The sequence below is a fragment of the Heliangelus exortis genome, chromosome 2, assembly GCF_036169615.1.
Source record: "Heliangelus exortis chromosome 2, bHelExo1.hap1, whole genome shotgun sequence".
In the NCBI taxonomy this organism is placed as follows: Eukaryota; Metazoa; Chordata; class Aves; order Apodiformes; family Trochilidae; genus Heliangelus; species Heliangelus exortis.
The window spans coordinates 6395787-6414769 of NC_092423.1; the positions used below are offsets into that span (position 1 = coordinate 6395787).

Consider the following 18983-nt stretch of genomic DNA (forward strand, 5'->3'; position numbering starts at 1 on the left):
TGAGTTTGCTAAATGTTAAAAACCCCTCAGACTCCTACTCTGGTATCTGAAAAGTTGCTATAGGAAGCTTTGCAGGTTAAAATATGCTGTCATTTATTAAAGTGCGAATTGCTGATGTGCATTGCTCAAGGAGGCTCAGTTTCATAGTGTCAGTCCTATAGGAAAGGCTAAAGCAGGAATATTTCTGTTGCCAGCATCCTCACCTGCTGCTGATCCTCCCTCTGAGGGGCAGTATCCCTTGGTAGAGTCCCACCTGTATAGCAAAGTGTGTGCAGACTTTTATGAGGGGGCCCACACAAACCTCCACAGCTCTGAGTCTGCATCTGAAAATTTCCTGACCATCTAATGCCCGGAAAGTGCCAGCAGGGCCTGGACATCCATTAAATCCCATTAATGTCTCAAAATTGGTCATTGAGGAGGCAGAGGGACAAGTGAGCCTGGTAGTGGGGAGAGAAGATGCATAGGACTGAAGCTTCCCATTGCACCATGGCCTGAGCAAAGAGCAGTTTCCATTTGCACTGTTCCACCAGAGACAGGGGATACCCTGTACACCTTATAAAAGATGTTAAATCAATCTGATCCTCTCACAGCCTTCATCCTTCACTTCTGGCTCTGCAGTGACAGTTGCAAATGGGAAGGGCTCCAGAGTTAATTCCCATTTTTGTCTTCCCTGCTTGCTTGGGAGAGGAAGATTGCTGCTATCGAATTCTTTGCGCATCTTTCCCATAAAGGCCGTGGTCAGGGAATCAGGGAACAAATGCTAGGAGCCTGGGTCATGATCCAGAAAGTGAGTGAAGCATCAGAAAAACCCATTTGAGCTGATCACCATCTGAAAGGCAGCTCCTGGGATCTTCTTTCTAAATCTATTTACACAGGATGGAAAAAAAAAACAACCCAGTATTTCCATGGGGAAGGAATAAAGCGAATCCCTGCTGGTGACAGGTATTTGTCTTGTTTTGCCAACAGCAAGTCTTCTTTCCAAAGGAGAGGCATTTGCACTAATCCCCATTTGAGCCTGAAACAATTAGCTGATCTGTGCTTTTCAGAGGCAGTGTGGAGCCTTTGTGTTTATTTGTGTCAGCAAACAAGTATGTGGGTCCATGCACAAACACACTTGAGATGTCACCCAGATTATGCTCTATTTTCAATCCAGTTGCTGTTTTTCTGGTGGTACAACTGACCTGCAGCATGCAAGGGAGCATCACTGGCTTCTCCCTCCTCCATGTGCTGATTATCTGTATGGTGTTGGCAATTCACTCCTTTAGAGGGCCCAGATGAGGGCCCAGATGAGGGCTGAGATGAGGCCCAGAGCTCTTTTTTAGGGCCCAGATGAGGGCTGAGGTGAGCAAACTTTTGGTTTATGCTCTAAAGGATCTGAGGTCTCCTGGGCTCCCAAGCCTCTGTTTGCATACACTTTTTTTTTTTTTTTTTATATTGCTGAATGGTTTTACTTTATAAATTATGAACACAACTGAATCAATAAATATTAACATAATGTGTATTGCCTTGGCAACACGGCACTTGATACAAAAATTAAAAACAAATTATGTAAACCACCCACGGTGGGGAGCTTTACCGGAGATAAACCTGCAGTTGCTGCCAGAACCAATCATCTGGAATCAGAACAAAACCAAATAGTCCAAAGTTAAACAGCATAAACCAAGGGCATCTTTCCCCAGACAGCTCTGTGCGGATCCTTAGGTGCTGTGTGCTGGAAATGAGACTGCTGCATCCTATGAGAGTGAAATTCAGTCTCTATGAATGTGTTGTCAGGCCTTGGTACCACACAGAGGGTTTAGTAAATAGAGAATTGGTGTAAGTTTGTCATTTGACTCTAGCTTAGTGCAATAATTTGCTTAACAATTTATGCATTAGTCAGATTGTTACACACCCTTTTATATACACCATCTATTCTCTAATTCCTGTGGGAACCACTCCAGCCCATTCCCAACTGAGTTTCCCCTATCCCTGTATTAATCATTACCCTTGATCTCTGTATAAATCACTCCCATCTGTTTCCAAACCCTACATGCCCCTTCTACATAGTAAGTGACAGAGTGAACTTTGACATCAAATTCTGTTAAGTCATGCTTTTATAAACCTGCACTGAAAATCACCTTTTCCTGATACTTTTTGTCAGTTACTCTTTCCGTGACCTTAAGACCTCCCACTCTCATCTGCGACAGCACTGCACAGTTTCTGATGAATCTGAGTGCACAACCTTTCTGCATAAATGAACTTGAGATGTCACCTCAGATTGCATTGCACTTCTAACATGAAACAATTGTTTCTGTTGGTTTACTGCTATAACCAATATCACGCCATTAAGATTACTCGGCATTAGGCTGTATGCACATTGCATTAAAAAAACCCTTTTTATGGCTGAGTGCCTTACTTGTGCATACTGTGCCTTCCACGTTACCTTTCCTTTGAATATTACACTGCTTCCACAGATGTGCCTTAAAGATTGCTGCTTTTTGACAGGGACAGCACTGTAACTCGGTGATTATGGAGCAATCTCTGACCTGTGAAGATCAGTGCTGAACCGTGCCTAGAAATTGTATGTAATACATTCTTATGCAGAGGGTACAGGCTTGAACATGCGTAATTTAATTTATTAAGGGTAGAATATATTTTAGACCACATGCCCTCCGAAGCAGGAAACAAGTAATATGATTTTAAATTAATTTGCTACAAACACAGAACGACATTTGAAAGGACTGGTACAAGCCTGACAGTCCAAAAGTATTTATACAGGGAGCAATTTGCTTAACCAACTGCTTCCTTTGTGTCATCTGTTCCTTCAGATAGTTATATTTGGAATAAAGTGTTTTTCTGCTCCTGGCACCTCATGAAGGAGTTCCTGTGGTGATGTGGCTTTGGAACTGAAGCAGGTAGGCTGCAGCTCCCAGGGGAAGGAAAACTCACTTAATACATGAATAACATCAAATGTCAGTCAAGCCAAGGGAAAAAATGGTGGACAAGTGAAAGAGAAATAGGTTTAAATAATTACTGTTGAAATCCTGTTACGCTTGTAATTTTTTTCTCAGCATGGAAGTCCTTCTGTAAGCAATTCAGCACAACCCTTTGAAACTGGCTAGAGCTGAATTAATATTTTAGTAGCAGCCTTAGTAATGGCATGAATGATGGTAGTGCTGTGATGAGCTATGGAGTTTTCAGAGAAATCCCTCTCTTAGGTGAATCGATCAACTGACATTGATTTAGACCAGGGCAGAACCTGGGCCTCCAGCTGTAGGGGCCAACCTTACAAGCATGCTTTCTTCTGCCATTAGTCCTGGGGGCACTTCCAGAGACCTCAGCAGCAGCAATTATCACCCCAGGAAGGAGTGGCTGGATTTAATGGCACCATTCATACAAGCAAGCACTGGGGCTAGTCAGACACATTTGCAGAAAAAGGAATTATTGCTCCAATTCCAATGTCCATTCCAATGTCAATGTTTTTAGTGAAGTTCTTAAGGATGTGCTCTCCTTTCAACCTGTGGTTGAGTCCCGTTGGCATCAGTGGGTGCAAAGTAGTCTTAAGCACTTTGCTGAATAGGAACTGCATATGTTTATGTGTTTACTTGCAGGTTTTCCACAACTGCTTTTATCTCTTTTCTGAGAAATCTGCCTGTTTCTCCCATTCAATGTGTATCTTGTCTTCTCTGGGTCTTTCCACACTGTTGGAAGCTGACTCCTAGCACAGGTGTTGGATGTTGTACTCATACTTCTCTCCAGCTGTAACACCGAGGATTGCTGTGACTTCAGAGTGCACCCCTCTGTTATCTGACTGAACTGCAAGCAGCTTTCTGTGCCCCTTGGATTGCTGGAGGAAACTTGTGTCTCAAAATCTAGTCTCAAAATGGAGATTGCAAGGGTTTTTCCTCTCGTCCTAGAAATGACAGCTAAAAATTTTTTTAAAAATTTTAAAATTGGTCTATTTTTATGTCTATTTTCTACAGCCATATAACTTGACATATCCAATTGCTAAAGCTCAAAAGTTACAGCATAAGCTTGTGTTACCTTGTTCCTCACCATTTTGCCTAAAGATGTCATCCCCTGACACGTGTAGTCCAGGCTATTTTCTCTTCTCTCTGGGCAGTTCTCCTTAAGAAATAAGCATGCTATCAAAGAAAAAGAAAATAAACCCACCTAGAATTATTTCCAGCAGGAAAAGCAGCTGCAGCTGAGGGGGCAGCGTTGCCAAAGCCCAGGAGGTCGGAGTCAGAATTCTGAGATTTGTGAAGAGTTAAGTGAGTTGCACGTGGATAAGCAGTTGAAGGCTGAGCCACCACCTCCAGTAGGGCAAAAAGAGGTAACAGAAACAAATTTCCTGCCTGATACTGCATGCAATGCATTGCACCAGCTCCATAGTGCATGTCACTGATGTATGTGGGATCTGTGGCTTGTTAAAAATATGTTTGTCAAGTGGTGGGATAGCACGTGGTAGGTATCAGAGCCTTAGTGAAGAAAAGAGGGGATTTTGTTGTAAAAATAATTGGAAAGCTTGGAAAATGTGCTTTATAAATTAAGATGGGATTCTAAGAGGCTTTGAAAAAACCCACAAAGTTATCTATAATGTTACTGTCTTCTTTTAGGAGCAACTACTTGTGTCTTTGCCCACTGAAAAGTGGCTCTAAGAACAGCATCTGATTACTTGGCAGATCTGTACCTGGAGTTCACTGGAGGGCATCTGCTATCTGTAGCAGATTACTACTTCTTTTCCTCTTAGTCCATAGAGCCAGGAAAGGTGCAACAGTTTAAGAAGCTGACATGAAGATACTAACTGAATAATAAGCTTTGGTATCATTAAGCTGATGTTCATACAAATGTAGCTCACATATTGCTTCTCAACATGTACACACATTTATTTTCAGTTTGTAGGGTTATGTTGTTCTTCTAAAGATGCAAACCAAAATTACCTATCTTTGTACTGTACACTAAGTGACTCCAGGCTTGAAATTCCCTATATCCTACTTGTTTACTTACTAGATTTTTTTCCCATTCAGATTTACCATTTTATTGATGTAACATTGCCTTTATTATTAAAGAGTGGTGGATTTCTCTCTTTGAAATCAAGAGCTAGAGGGTTTGGGTGATGTCCCGGGAGTTTGATGAGCTCCGTAGCTCCTTGAGAATGGAAGCAGTGGTGGGGTTTTGGGACTGAATTAATGAATGGGAAAGGATAACATAATATCAACACGCATTGTACATTTCCCAGTTCTGCTGGAAAAGTGCTGGCAAATTTGTCCCCAGCAGGAGCAATCTCACAGAGAAAATTTGACAGGACAACAGGGAAGAGACCTATCACAGAGCCAGAGCTCATCCTCTCCAGACCTGTTGATTCATATTATCAAATGGGGCAAAATTTACTGAACTAAATGAACCTGCATCTGAACTTGTCATCTGAAGCCCCTTCATAGTCAATGAGAGCCAATGTAGTTAGCTAAATGTGTCCCATCTCCAAAATGAAATCAGCATTTAAATTAGGTCAGATGAATCATCTTCTGAAATTGCTTGTTTCTCTCTATTGAGTATAATAGGAGCCCAGGGTAACGAAATGAGTTGTACACTTAGGTGAGATAAATTCCACTCACAGAAACCAGAAATCCTCTAGGCATGGAGCATTTCTGTAAGGAGAAATGCTCCTTGCCAGAATACTTCTTGACATATTGAACTTCATCTTCAGAAAGAGTGAGTCCTGAAATATAAAGGAAGAAGACTTGAATATTTTTTATCTCAGTCTCAGGAGAAAAATAATATATGTTTTACCAAAGAAACCCCAAATTTTAAAATACTTAGACAAAACATTATAACTAGGGGGAATTAGAAGACTGTTCCAGGAATTTTTCTTTTAGGGTACTAGATATTCTTTATGCTTAAATGTCTTTTTGAGTTAAATAAACCACACGGTCCTTACATGGAGTCTGGAAAACCATGTCCTATTTAGTGCTATAACGAAATGTCATGATAAAACAGGAACATTCTAGCCCTTGATATATTCAGTAACATTGTGATAAAGAAATAAGTCCCATTTCCTCCCTCAACTTTCAAGGGTCCTGGGACACAAATGTCACCTTTCTATAGCAGGGCATAATTGATTCTATTTGCAGCTGCTTAGAAAGAGGTGGAGGAATATGGCAATAATCCAGGGATGACTTGAAATCAAACGGAAGTTCACATGAGGCTGTGAATGCCAGCATAAAAGAGCAAAGCCCAAAGGATGCTATTTTTGAAGGCCAGATCTTGCGTGGACGTTACATACTTAGAGTCTTCCTATTCAGAAGTAATCTTTGTGCTGGCACACAAGGACATTCTAATCATCTTTTTGATGAATGTCCCAAGAACTTGCAACTAGCCAAATAAAGGCAGGAACAGGTTTGATATGCCCAAGAGGCAGAGCTTCCAGTGATTGAGTCAAGAGGAGGAAGAATTGAAGGCGTTCTGAATGAAACACTGTTGATGACATTAAAGAATACATAATCTTATTAAAAATTCATCCTATATAAATCATCAGAAAGACACGATAGAAAGAAAATAATTGATGTCGCAGGCAGATAAGACCTCAGAGACCTAACTGGTTGATTTCTCTGCCAAAACACTGCCCCATAAAATACTTTGTACAGCTTTGTGTAATCTTCTTTTTAATGTATCAGGGAACTTAGATTTCTTCATTTGCAAGAAGGAACAATTCACTTGCTTAGAAAGAAAATCTCATGGCTGGGTATATTGCCTGATAACCTAGGCATCCACCCCCCTTTTATTTTTTACTTTCAAAGTACCATTTCATTATTCTGTTTTAGCAATTTTATCTGTCATTCTCTTTTTATGAATTAATAGAACTTAATTTAATAGGCCTTTTGCTAGTCTCCTTTTGTCTTTAGCTTAACCCCTAAATTCACATGATTGTTCTTCCATTATTTCTTGTAAATGTGTATCTCTGTCCCCTTAATCTAACTTTTTTTAATCTTTCTCTTCAATTCTTTCTGTTGTTTGGTTTTTGGACATTTTTTGCCAAGAAGTAAGTACAATATTCCAAGTACAATTTCCACATAACCATGAAGAGAGGAAATAGTATTTAATTACCTAGACATGATGCTTTCATGTGGGTTTTTTTGCATTGTTATCTCCCACCACAAAATCACATCTAGTTTTTTTAATATTACTCCAGGTAATTTGGGGTTACAATTTTCCTGGGTTTCCATTTAAATGTCCCCTGAATTTGCATTTTCTGAGTCAAGTCTCATGCTATTTTCTGCCCATGCTTCACTTCTATTTTCCTTTCTGCTTCCATGGTCTCACTCTCCTCAGTTCAATGTTATTGTTTAACATGAGGATTACAAAAGTGAGTACCTCTTCTCTATCTTCAGTGAAGATATTGCTGGCTCTCATGCCTACACTTCTCCTCTTAAGACATTTTGCATTATTTTTGGGTCCTTAGGATGGCTTTTCTCCACACAGAAATGGGGGAATCCAAACCAATTACTATTTATTTTAAAAGTACTCTTTTCTATAATACACATCCAAATATTTCCCTAAGGCTTATATATTATATGTCAATTTGGTAGATTACAGCTGTGATCTTCAGAGGTAAACAAGAGGGGAAGGGAGATAAGAGTTAAGCCTTGAACAAATGCAGCTTTCTGGGAGACTTCAGAGTCTCAGTGCTAAAAGCCTCTTGAAAAACCCACTCAGATCAATTCATCACTGTTGCAGAAACAAGAGTTGGATGTGGAAGCCCTGTCCAGGTGCTCAAAACAGCCACTCCACTCAGAAACCCATTGAAAACTACCCTCTGCTTCATTAGTTTTTGGTTGGAGATCCCAAAGGGGCATTTGATAGAGCCCATTGTCTCTGCCTGGTTCACCTCCCCCACTCACTATTTCCAAGAAAGAAAGAGGAAATTCTGTAATCATCTTTTTTGCCACCTTTTGTCCTCCTTTGTTCACAGTTCCTTTAGCAGACAGGGGAGCCACCTGAATGCCTTTACATCTCTATGACATCTCACTTGAGAAATCACTCTGCATTTTTCTCTTAGTCTTCATTTAATTTACTTTAATCACGAGCTACAGTGAGAGTTTAGTGATCTGTGATTCCCATGATTATTCCCTTTTCCTCTTCTCTAAGCTCAGTACTGTGTTGACTGATTGCTGCTCTCCTGGGCTGGTTGCAGTTTTCCATGAGCATTCACTATCGATTGCTAATGGTGTGTTAACTTAATGTATTGGATCCCTTTATGGCCCATAAAGTGCCTTGCCTGGATCTGCTGATTTGCATATGTTTCAGGCTTTCTAGAGACTTCTCTGCTTAAATTTCTCTTAATACTAACGGGCTTCTCCCCCTCTTTTTATTGATCCCTTTTTTTGGATCTTTTAAAAAGAGTTTGTTTTCTTAGGCAACTGAGTTTTGATTAGCTACATCTCCCCCGTCAATTGTTATTATGTCCCTAGTTCTTTTCTTTCCATTACTGAGTTCATGAAAACCTTCCTAATTCCTTTAATCTTTCTGGCAAAGAGTAACCTTTGCTTGTTTTCCTGCAAACTTTCCTAATCTTTCCCTCCTCTCACATACCTATGGTTCCTTCTTTTCCTAGTCCCAGTTCATCCCCTCAATCCTTTGTCAAGTGTTTTCTGAATCTGTGTTCTCTGCCTCTTTTTGGAGGCTTTTCAGAAGACATCCTGTCTATTTTGTCTTGCATGTTTTCCACCTCCCTTTGATGCTGATGGATTCTAACATTTCCTGAAAACTCCTTTTGATAAATAACTCCTGACAAATGATTCTTGACTTTTTAAGATGGTTTCCTTGTCATCTATTATAATTGCACCATATTGTAGTCTGAGCATTTCCTAACCTAAAATACAGTGTTGTCATTGACAGTGCTGTTGAGCTGACATTGTTCTCCCAGTTTTCTTTTATTTCTGTCTGTTGGTTAAGAATTATATCCAACAAAGCTTCTTCTCTCATTGGAACCCCTATTTTCTACACCCTACGGCTGTATACGATTTAGGACAATTTTGGTGATACATGTTTTGATGTCATAGTAGCAGAACAGGTAATGACTAAATGCATTCCCTAATGAACAATATCAGAAAGTTCTGACTCTGCTAAAACTTGGTATGACTTTTTCCTACCATCGTATACTGTTGGTAGTCTGTAGAAAATGGGCTCTGTATGACAGCTGCATTCTGAATATAGATTTTTTTAGAAGCTTTATTCCTGTCTTCAACCTGAGTTTTCTGTTCTGACTCTCCTTTTAAAAGGTATTTTCTTGATTGTTTGCAGTCCTTTTGAGTAGAGCATTAAGAACCTTAGCCAAGACTATGACCTTCTGGATGCTGCAGCTAATTGCAAACAAGTAGCTTCCATCCGCTCTTGCAAACATCTCTGGAGTGTTCAATCTTGAATATTTCACCCTCAGTTGAGCATTTATCTGAATTCAGCTATAAATTTTGCACTGACTGTGTATACTGGAAAACAAAGCATCCATTTCCATATTAATAATAAATATATAGAGCTGTACCTATTCTCTAACTCCATCATCATCATCCTCATGAAAATATTTTATGTCCATGTGCCATCTCATAACTACTTCACAGGTTGTTTAAAAGCATGGGTAAGTATTATTGCCCTCAATTTTTTTTAATGGAGACAATATTATTGCAAGATAAAGCACAAAATTATTTCAGTAGGTGCTCAGAGAAAAGAATAAGACAGTTTACAAATAACCCCCCTGACTTCTGCTTATGTCTATTTTGAATTGATATTCCCCATGTAAGATACCAGTTTTGCTGTTGCCACCTTGTGCCAGATGCTGCTCTAATACGGTCACAAAAAATCTGTGAGCAGGGCTGGCAAATATTAGATCTTTCTCTTTAATGTCCAAACTGAATAATCAAGTAAAATGTAATGTTGGATTAACACAAAATAGGCATGGTTGATTTTGACTAGTAAAATAAAATATTGGGGAAAAAAATAAACTTGTTTTTATCCAAAGAAAATATGTTGACCCTGTCAAAATAAAGTTTTAACCTGAAATTAAATTTCTGGTTTGTATTTGGGTGACATATTTAATCATGTATCATATCTCTTTTAATAGCAAATTCAGCCAAGATTCCAGCTATGGCATAAGATTTCTATCAAGTTTCTTTGCTATATTTAACTCTTTTTTTTTTTTTTTTTTTTTGCATAGCCAATAAGACTGTATTTTTTTATAATATATTCACCATAAATTTTTATGCAGATCTACTTGAAAGTTCCTGCTCTATATAGATAAGATAACCAGTGCTTCAGGGAGCAGGACTATCCTTGTCCCCATTTTATGATGAAGGATTTCAGAAATGCTGAATTTAAGCAATGTGCCTATGATGGTGTCAAATATTTTGGGCAAGGGATAGAGCCTCTGAAAGGCATTCAGAAGCCCCGTGTCCATCTTCCTTTGTCACCTTGAGATCTGAAGTCTGGGAACAAAAGGTGAGGTTCCCACCATCACGTGGGGTGAACAAGTTAGCCCTGGAATGAGGCAGGTGGAAGAACCCTCTACATGTCCATGCCTGTGGCATCATGTGATAGGACTGAGGTGGCAGAAGGACTTCTGCTCATCTCAGAGGAGAAGCTGTGGCAGCAGGGAGCAGAGCATGGTCCTGACTGGCAAGGTGCAGATTTCACCCATCAGTTGAGGGTGAGGAGCCTCAGGATTTACACCCCTGAGACAGAAACCCCCAGGCCCTCAAATCCATCCTTCAGCATTTCAGGAGCAGGGTCTTTCAGGCCCACCCCATGTGAAGGTATGAGCTTTCAGAACATATAAACCCTAAAATTATGAGTGGTTCAGTCATTCCAAGCTTCCACCTACCATTAATATTCAACGCCTGTTCACTATCTTGCTGCAGTTGGCTTCTCTTTCCTTTTAAAAAGTAAGTTTTACTTGTTAACTTGTTGTTGTTCTTATTGATGGGTCAACTATTTGCTCACCACAGTGTAGGCAGAGCTGTCACTCGAGGAGTGGGCATGGTGTGAAGTGCATGGCAATGTCTGTCGTGGTGGCTTTAGCTGGGATATTGGTTAGTGAAATAAAAACTCAGCTACTTCCTTCAGGGTGATTGATCAATTTATTTTCCTCGTCTTTGCTCTTGCTGACAACAAGCTTGATGAAATCAGTCTTTCTGAAGGCAGCACAGTGGATTTGACAAATCCTGCAGAACTGCTGGAGCAGATCCCTGAGTTTGCTGAGGAGCTGATGGAGCCTGAAGATTGCTTCCCTGAAGGTAAGGGCCTGCATATTTCCCTGTGATGCTGACCCAGCAGTTTCATCTGACTGGGAAAGTTCTATGTGTTTTACTTAATTATTTTAGAATATGACAATTTACATTTACATAGCTGCTTTTAATACCCAAATAAGCCATCTTTTTATTACTCTTTCTTCACAAACCTGCTCCAAAACACAGGTTTAAAACCCAGTTACATCTGAAGATCTATTTTTGAGTCAGTCCATAAGGTAAATAAAATCTTAAATTATTTCTTCCCAGAGTGTGACCCATTCCAATTACTGCCTCTGTCAAATTCCTCATTTTTCTTTATATCTGGATTAGGAGAAAAAGTGTTATCTGAATGCTAGTATATTCCCATGGAAACTCTAGGATTATTATAAATAAAAACAGAGTTGCTCAGATGGGATCAGACAGAGATGATTTGCTGGGTATATGAATGCCCCTGAAGTCAGCAAAAATGTGCATCTCTGTATGTGTGAGAGAGATGATTGAATGGGGTAAGGGAGCCCTTCGGGGCTTACAAATGTCCCTGAGATCTAAACATTATTTTGGCAGCTCTGCTTAAAAGCAGTAGCCAAAAATTAATGCAGTTGACAGAAGAAAGCATGGTACTATGCTGTAGCTATTCTAGCCCATGCAGTTGCATTTAGAAATTAGATCTGGTGTTTTCATTCTTTCACAATACATTTCTTAATGAGGCTAGTGAGCAGCACTCCATGTTGTGCTCTGCAAAGTGAGAAATTATATTTTAATTGCTTAAACAAGCCAGTGCTGTAATATGGATTCTAGTCAGATGCCAGTTTATAAATTCTCAGACTGCAACTGGCCATACAGTCTTTATGGTGTTCCAGGTGTTAAAAGAAATAAGGTGGACATCACACAACCCATCACTTCAGTCCCAGAGCAGTAGAAATCTATAATTTGTAATTAAGATATCTTAAAATAACCAGAACTGCCTGAAACTCCATTGTGCAGGACCGTATCAGTGCCAACCCAGTCTGTCAGATCTTCTGCTCTGCTGTCAGTGGGACACAAGGTAGTAAGTGGTTCTCTTGGTAGATCACTGGAAGCATTAAGACAATTTTGAAGCCCACCTGTCATCCTAGCAGCAGAGAAATGTAGAAATGAAGGTGTTATGGGTTGAGCCTTAAGCTTGCCCTGGGTTACATCCATCCTGCTGCTTCATGTTCCCTTCCCCCCCCGAGCATCTCTGCTCCTCCTTTTGCCTTTTGTTTCTCATCTCTCCTCATTCCTCACCAGGTTCTGTTCAAGTCAAAGTCTTTTACCCTTCTACCAGGCCAGCTGAGCCTTGAGCTCTGAATGGAAATTGAAGGACAGAACCTGCTCCCAGACCTTGGGCGCATGCAGGGTGCCAGGGGACACTGAGGATGCAGTTGCAGGTGACATCCTCCTCAGCTCATCTGCTCTGCTTTCCTGTGCAGCACATACCCAGGCAGAGCTTTCAGAGGCCAGTGTGCAGGTTAATGTGATCACATTCCTTGTGGATCTGGCAAAAATACATAAACCTGGTGTGTGAATGTCCCCTCATCAGATTTCAAGTCAGAGTGCTGTAAACTGAAAGCCCAGACAATTCTTGCTGCAATGACATTTAAGTTTTATTTTATTTATGCAGGGGAGCAAAGTGTTTCCCTATTATCTTCTTCTATTAAATGCCTTCCAATAGTTTTACCCAAATTTACCATTGCAATTAAACCTCACGCAGTTATCATTTCAGTCCAGTTAAAAAACAAGCAATCAAACAAACAACAGTGTAGTTAGGTAAGATAGGACAAGGCTATAAAGTACTAAAATGGAATTACTGAGGGGCAAGCACTGAGCGAAATTATCTAATGTTGCCTTTATTGTCTTGTAATAACGTGATACAACAATATTTGGTATATTGGGGAGAATGACCAGGTAATTCTTGCGAAAGAGAAAGATTGGGTGAGATGAAAAGGAAGAGCAGGAGGAAGGGTTAAGTTCTTACCTTGTTAGCTCACCAGCTATCTAAATTCAAACTATGACATTTCTAAATACATCCAGCATAGGTTGTGTCCTGAACAAATACATTCCGGATTCAGCCCCCTTTTTCAGATAACAAAGGCAATGAAGATAATGCATGTTCTTGAAATAGTTGCTGAAAGTTTGCTGAGGTCACAGTTTTCCCGGAGTTGGGTGACCCAGATAAACCATAGGTCATTTTTCTTGGGGAGACTTGTTAATTTGTTATCATCTCAAAATAGCTTTGATTAGGGTCAACAGGGAATATTCTTGGGTCAGGAAATGCGAAGCCAATGTAGGGTCACAGCTCTGGCAGCTAGCAAGTATTGCTGGGAAAAACCTGATAGAAATGGAGAGATCATTCTTGTCGTCAGTTGATGGGAAACCAACATCTAGACAACGCCAGCTATTTGGGTATTTTTTCCTCCAGATGCCTTGCAACACACCAGTCCCGTTGCCTCCATTGGTATGCGTCCTCCGCATCAAATGTCGTTGTTTGGATGTTCCCTTCTGTGTCCCGCAGAAGGTCATCCAAAGAAAGCCCCCTGGCCCCAGCACAATCCTCTCTCCCAGACCCTAATAGGAGAAAGTTTTCACCAAGTCCTCGAGCGTAATTCCCCGGAATGAGCCTGCTGGCAGAGGCTTCACGGGAGTCTCATCTGATGGGCGGGCGAGAACGCGCTACCTTGCTCAACGCGCGGTTGATCGCAACTCGTGACACCAAGGACGCCCACAAAGAGTTTTTCATGTGACCACACAAGAGCGATTATCGCAGCTGGAAAATACCTTGTGCTACAGGGAGGTGACTCTGAGTAATGGTGGGGTCTGCGTCACGCGCTCCAAACCCCAGTTCGTGGCTGTTTGGAAATGAAAAAGCAAAGAGGAGCTCAAACGGGTCATTAACCCGAGTAAATCTGAACTGAGTAATGGGGGCTACCACCAGATGGTGGTTAAAAGCTGAGTAAAACCAAACCAAGCCCAACAAAACATAATAACTCTCTTCCTGGGGGAAAAAAACCAACACGGAACAAAAACAAATTTATATTTTCCCTCTGGCCGTACTATCTCATATACACAATGTTTTTCCATCAGAAAGGGTATGCTAATATTTTGTCTTATACAGTTTTCAGCCATCATAAAACTCTTACTCTCCTGTCACCTGTACAGAATTAAATTAATTTGGGTATTAATTAGACTTCAGCTTGTCCACCCCCTTTCTCAAAGCAGGGCTGACATGAGTGGTGGACCAAGCTGCCCACCTCTTTTGCTTTGAGGTGTCCCATCATGATTTACAATGACCTCCAGGTGGACAGGTTTTGAGGAAAGTAGCACAGATAAACAAGTCATGTACCCATGGAAAAAAGCCCTTGGAAGAACAAAAAGCAGAACCAGAAGAGGAGAAAGAAGTTGAATAAGGAGGGTCTGCTGAGCTCACGTTCTCTCCATGTCTGGGCAGACAGCTGGTGTCTTACGAGGGGACTACAGCAAGATTTCCTTTCCCACTTGAGCATAAACCCAGACTGGAAGATATTTAGATATTTGTATATATATATGTATATATATATATATATATATATATATATATATATATATATATTCAACCCATGTTATGAATAGCTGCCTGCTTGAGTTTATGCTGAGGAAACTGTATTTTCTTTGTGTCAAACCAAGCGATGCTGTGAGCAGCATTCAAAGCTAAAAAAGTATTGCTTTGTTCTAAAAGTGAATGTCCTGGCAATTGGGAACTCTTGTGTAAAAGTAGCTACAAAATTACTGTGGTTTCAACATAAGTTACCAATCATACTGGACCACAGTATAGAAGAAATTCACTGGTCTTCCTGGTTTACTGAAAAGAACCAGAAGCCCAAGGCAGCCAAAACGTATTTAGTAATTTTATGTAAATTTAAATGTACATGTTGGTGGAAACAGGCAGTGGATTTGTAAATTATTTACTCATAAGCCTAAAATCAATAAGCTTGGCTGTCACACACACAGGAGAAAGTTTTCATAGTGTAGCTCCCACACTTATAAAAAGATATTTTTCCCAATGCACCCTAGTAATGCAATCAGGCCTAAAAGCTCCATGATTATAATGCACCAGGCTAGAAAATATGAATATGGAACCAGAGGAAGATTTACACAAAATGCATTGTAAATTAAATTCCTACTGCTTTTTTCTATTTTTTTTTTCCTTCCTTTCTCTGTCCCAGCTGCAATAGGGACTGTGGTTTAGGACACACTTTAATCTGCAGTCTGTGATTGTACTATAGGCCACCCCAGTAAATGAAGGAAATCTCTTGTTATGAAAAGCAAACAAAACCTAAATAAAGATCATGATATACGGATGCATTTGGGAAGGTTTCATGAAAAGTGATATGAAAACACAGGTTGGTTTTGGACAAGTTGACCACTAATGCAGCTCAGTGCAGCTTCACTGACTTATCAGAAAATAATTCAGCCCTTTGGAGAGACTTCTTTAGCTGTTCTCAGTTTCTTTTAAGTAGTAACCCAAAGCAATATTGTGAAAATGTGTCTGTTTGCTCTCAAAAAACCCGTGCAGCCCAACATGAATTTGGGTAGCAAAACAAAGTTCTGACTAAATCAGAAGGTGGGTCAGCTTCTTCTGTACAGCCCAGCACTTGTTCTAGGGATAGCACAAATCTATTAGACAAGGCAGGATGAGTAATGGTGTTATAAGAAATTCCAAAAAGTTTATTCCTGCCTTGAAACTTGCTGTGCTAAAAGATGGCAGTGAATAATCATCTTTGTGTGGATAAAGCAGCTCTCAATACCTGAAAGTGGGGTGTGCTGACCACTTGCCCTGGTGTATAAAGGGTTAGGGTTAAGCCTTAGACACACTGGAATATTTTTGATATTTTGTTTTCATGGTAATGGAGAAGAAAAAACAACAACAAATTCCATCAGTATGCTGACCAAGGGCAGGTAAACTAGTTTTTGGGTTATGTAAAGCTTCTAACTCAAATTTAAGCTCAAGTCAAGGTCACCAGAACATTAGGCTACCAGTATTCTGATAATATGGGCATGAAACAACAATCAGTGAGGGGAATATGAAAACTTTAAATGGAAATAAAACTCCACAAATTCATTAAAAGACCTGTTTGTGGTCAGTTTTCTCTTTTGGTTTTCTTTTTTTCTGATTTATGACTAGTTTAAAATAGCATTTCATCTGAATTGCAGCCAGCATGATTATTCACAGAAGTGCTACTTGACATTAGTAATTGTATCAGAATCTGGTCTAAACATTTCTGAATTGAGCCCAATCAAAAGCATGGGATTTAATAGCTCTGTGATTTTGAGCTGACTCATCTGAGAAGCTATTTTGGATTTTTCAAGGTATTTCTGTCTGTAACTAGGACTTTTTTTCAGACTGAAATTGCATGAAGCCAGCAAAGAGCATTAAAAAAAAAAAGAAAAAAAAAAAGTTTTGGTGATCCTAACTGGCTTTTTCTCTTTAACAATACCACTCTGTACCAGTACATTATTAGACTGAAGCTGACTGAATCACCACTCGCCTGTTTTTCCTTTTTTTTAAGTATTTTTCATCAGAAATGAAGTTACTTCAGAACTCATGGTGCCCTGCTCATTAGTATTTATCTTGAAGATGATCCCTATTTTTAGCTGTTCCTGGGCTCAGGTAATCAGGCTGCCTGCCTGGTAGAAAGGCAGAGACAGACTCCTCCAGGGAATGACTCAGCCAACCCTGACAGTGGGGAAAACCACTTCCTGGAAGATCCTAACCTTTTCCAGTGGTACTTAGAGAGCATTTTGAGTCTTTAAGAGCATGACAGAGCATGTCATACCTGTTAGTAGCTGACCCCAGGCATTCATCTGAGAAACGAAAAAGCCATACATCAATCTAGGAATTTACTGGGGAATAAAGAGAGAAAAGTTGCTGGACAAGTTTTTTAAGTCTCAAAAATTCTGGTTTTTTCCCAAATGAAATTATTTATGGGGATAAGGGAGACTCATGGGAAGTTTCTCATTTTGTTCTGGTGGAAGCAGTGGTTACCTCCAGTATAAGGGGGGATTTCTGCTTCACATGAGGAATCCCCATCTCTGTAGTGAGCAGCCTCTTCATTAGGTTGTTCATGTGACAAATGAGGAATCTAAACTCAGCATCTTCCTGATCCAAAGGGCTGACAGTGAGGTAGCTGGTAATGACCATGCAGGTTCTGGGGGAAGAAGCAGTACAAGAGTTTTTGGGCAGCACTGCTGAGAGATGCAATTAATCCCCCTTCAGTCACATCATGCTGGTAGGGTTGCACTGCATGGGCACCTCTAAACAGAGCTGCCATGGGAATGGGTTAGCTCAGAGATCCTGAGACCATGAAATACTGTGTGCCTCAAGTCTGTTCTGTGTACCTACTTTCTAAAATAAACCCAAAGCACATTCATTACCATCTCTGACCACTGTATGGGTTTTAGCAAAAAATAGCAACTAACATGGTAACTTTTTTTTTCCCTTAACACAATTCTTTGCTGCTCAGTACAGAAGTGCTTAGAGGGATAAAACTTCCCTTTGTTGGTGTGGTACCTGACCTACAAAGAGGCAGAGAGCTGGTTCTCACAGTTCTATCTTCTTGCATTATGATCTTCTCAAATATTTTGATTAAATTTGTGTCTTTCAACTGAGCCCTGAATTTCTCTGAATCCCAGAATAAGGTGGTAAATTGGGAAGCAGTGTGGGTCTGTGTGACTGAGGCATTTAGAGGACAGGTAGTTACTTGCATCACTTTCCTCTTACATTTGCATAAACAATGTGCTGTCTTGTATACCAAAACCTCATACATCCAAAAGCCTACACCTACCAAACATCTCAGATATCTGAGGCAAAGGGGAGACCTAGGAGTGGTTCATGTATGAAACATCCTGAAGTTCTGCTGCTCCATAGCAGGGATCTGGGCTTATAAAAACTTGCAGAAAATTCCAGGAGGACCAGAGTAGACTTAGCAGCTCCCTTCCTCCTGGCAGAACCTGCTGCCAGCAGAACCCTACTTCCAGCTGCTTGGGAATCCCAGCATCCCTGGAGCTGCACTTGATCTCCTCACATACCACATGCAGCTCAAGTGCCTCTGTTATGTCACCTTGAATGAGCAGCATCTGCTGTTGGCATAAGCTTAGAATTTACCCTTTTCCTTCCCAGTTTGCTTGCCTAAATATTATTTTTACTTGCAATAACATTGCATTACATCACCTTAGTGAGACATTGGATGTTAAAGGCCATATTGAGAACCTCGATGATCTTTCAGCTATGGAAGCAATTGGCCTGTGATTTTTTTAAAATAAAGCTGTTTCTGGGGATCATTCTCATCAGCAAATATTGTGAAATTTAAGTCAAACAATCTGAAATAAGGCTGAATGGCTAGCCTGGAAAAGCACAAGTCCTGCCTACCAGGGTGTTCTCTCACACAATTTAATGTTCTTACCCAACACAAGGCTATTCACAAATATTTTTTTCAAGGGATAGATGGATTTTTTCATTACTACTGCCAATATCCTTTTGCTATAGCAAATGACTGTTGCTAAGAAATGGCCATGGTTTTGCCTACCAGAAAACCACAACATTTAACTGTCACAAAGTATTTGTCACTAAAGTCAGGAAGTCCTATGAAACACCAGTGAGGAACCCACACTGGACAGAGACTACTTATCTAAATTTTTCCTGACAGCAAATGGTATTTAGTCACCTAAGTA

General features: G+C 40.2%; 1 protein-coding gene across 7 annotated transcripts in view; it reads left to right on the plus strand.

Annotated features, from left to right (window-relative positions):
• The window catches only part of LOC139792019 (sodium channel protein type 5 subunit alpha-like), a 213132-nt gene that overhangs the window by 151335 nt on the left and 42814 nt on the right, over positions 1-18983 (plus strand). For 6 of the 7 annotated variants that reach the window (XM_071734645.1, XM_071734641.1, XM_071734647.1 and 3 more), the window contains 2 exons: positions 4169-4315; positions 11144-11264. In XM_071734645.1, the coding sequence (XP_071590746.1) occupies positions 4169-4315; positions 11144-11264 (268 nt within the window). The remainder of the gene's footprint in view (positions 1-4168; positions 4316-11143; positions 11265-18983) is intronic. The other variant, XM_071734646.1, reaches the window with a different exon arrangement.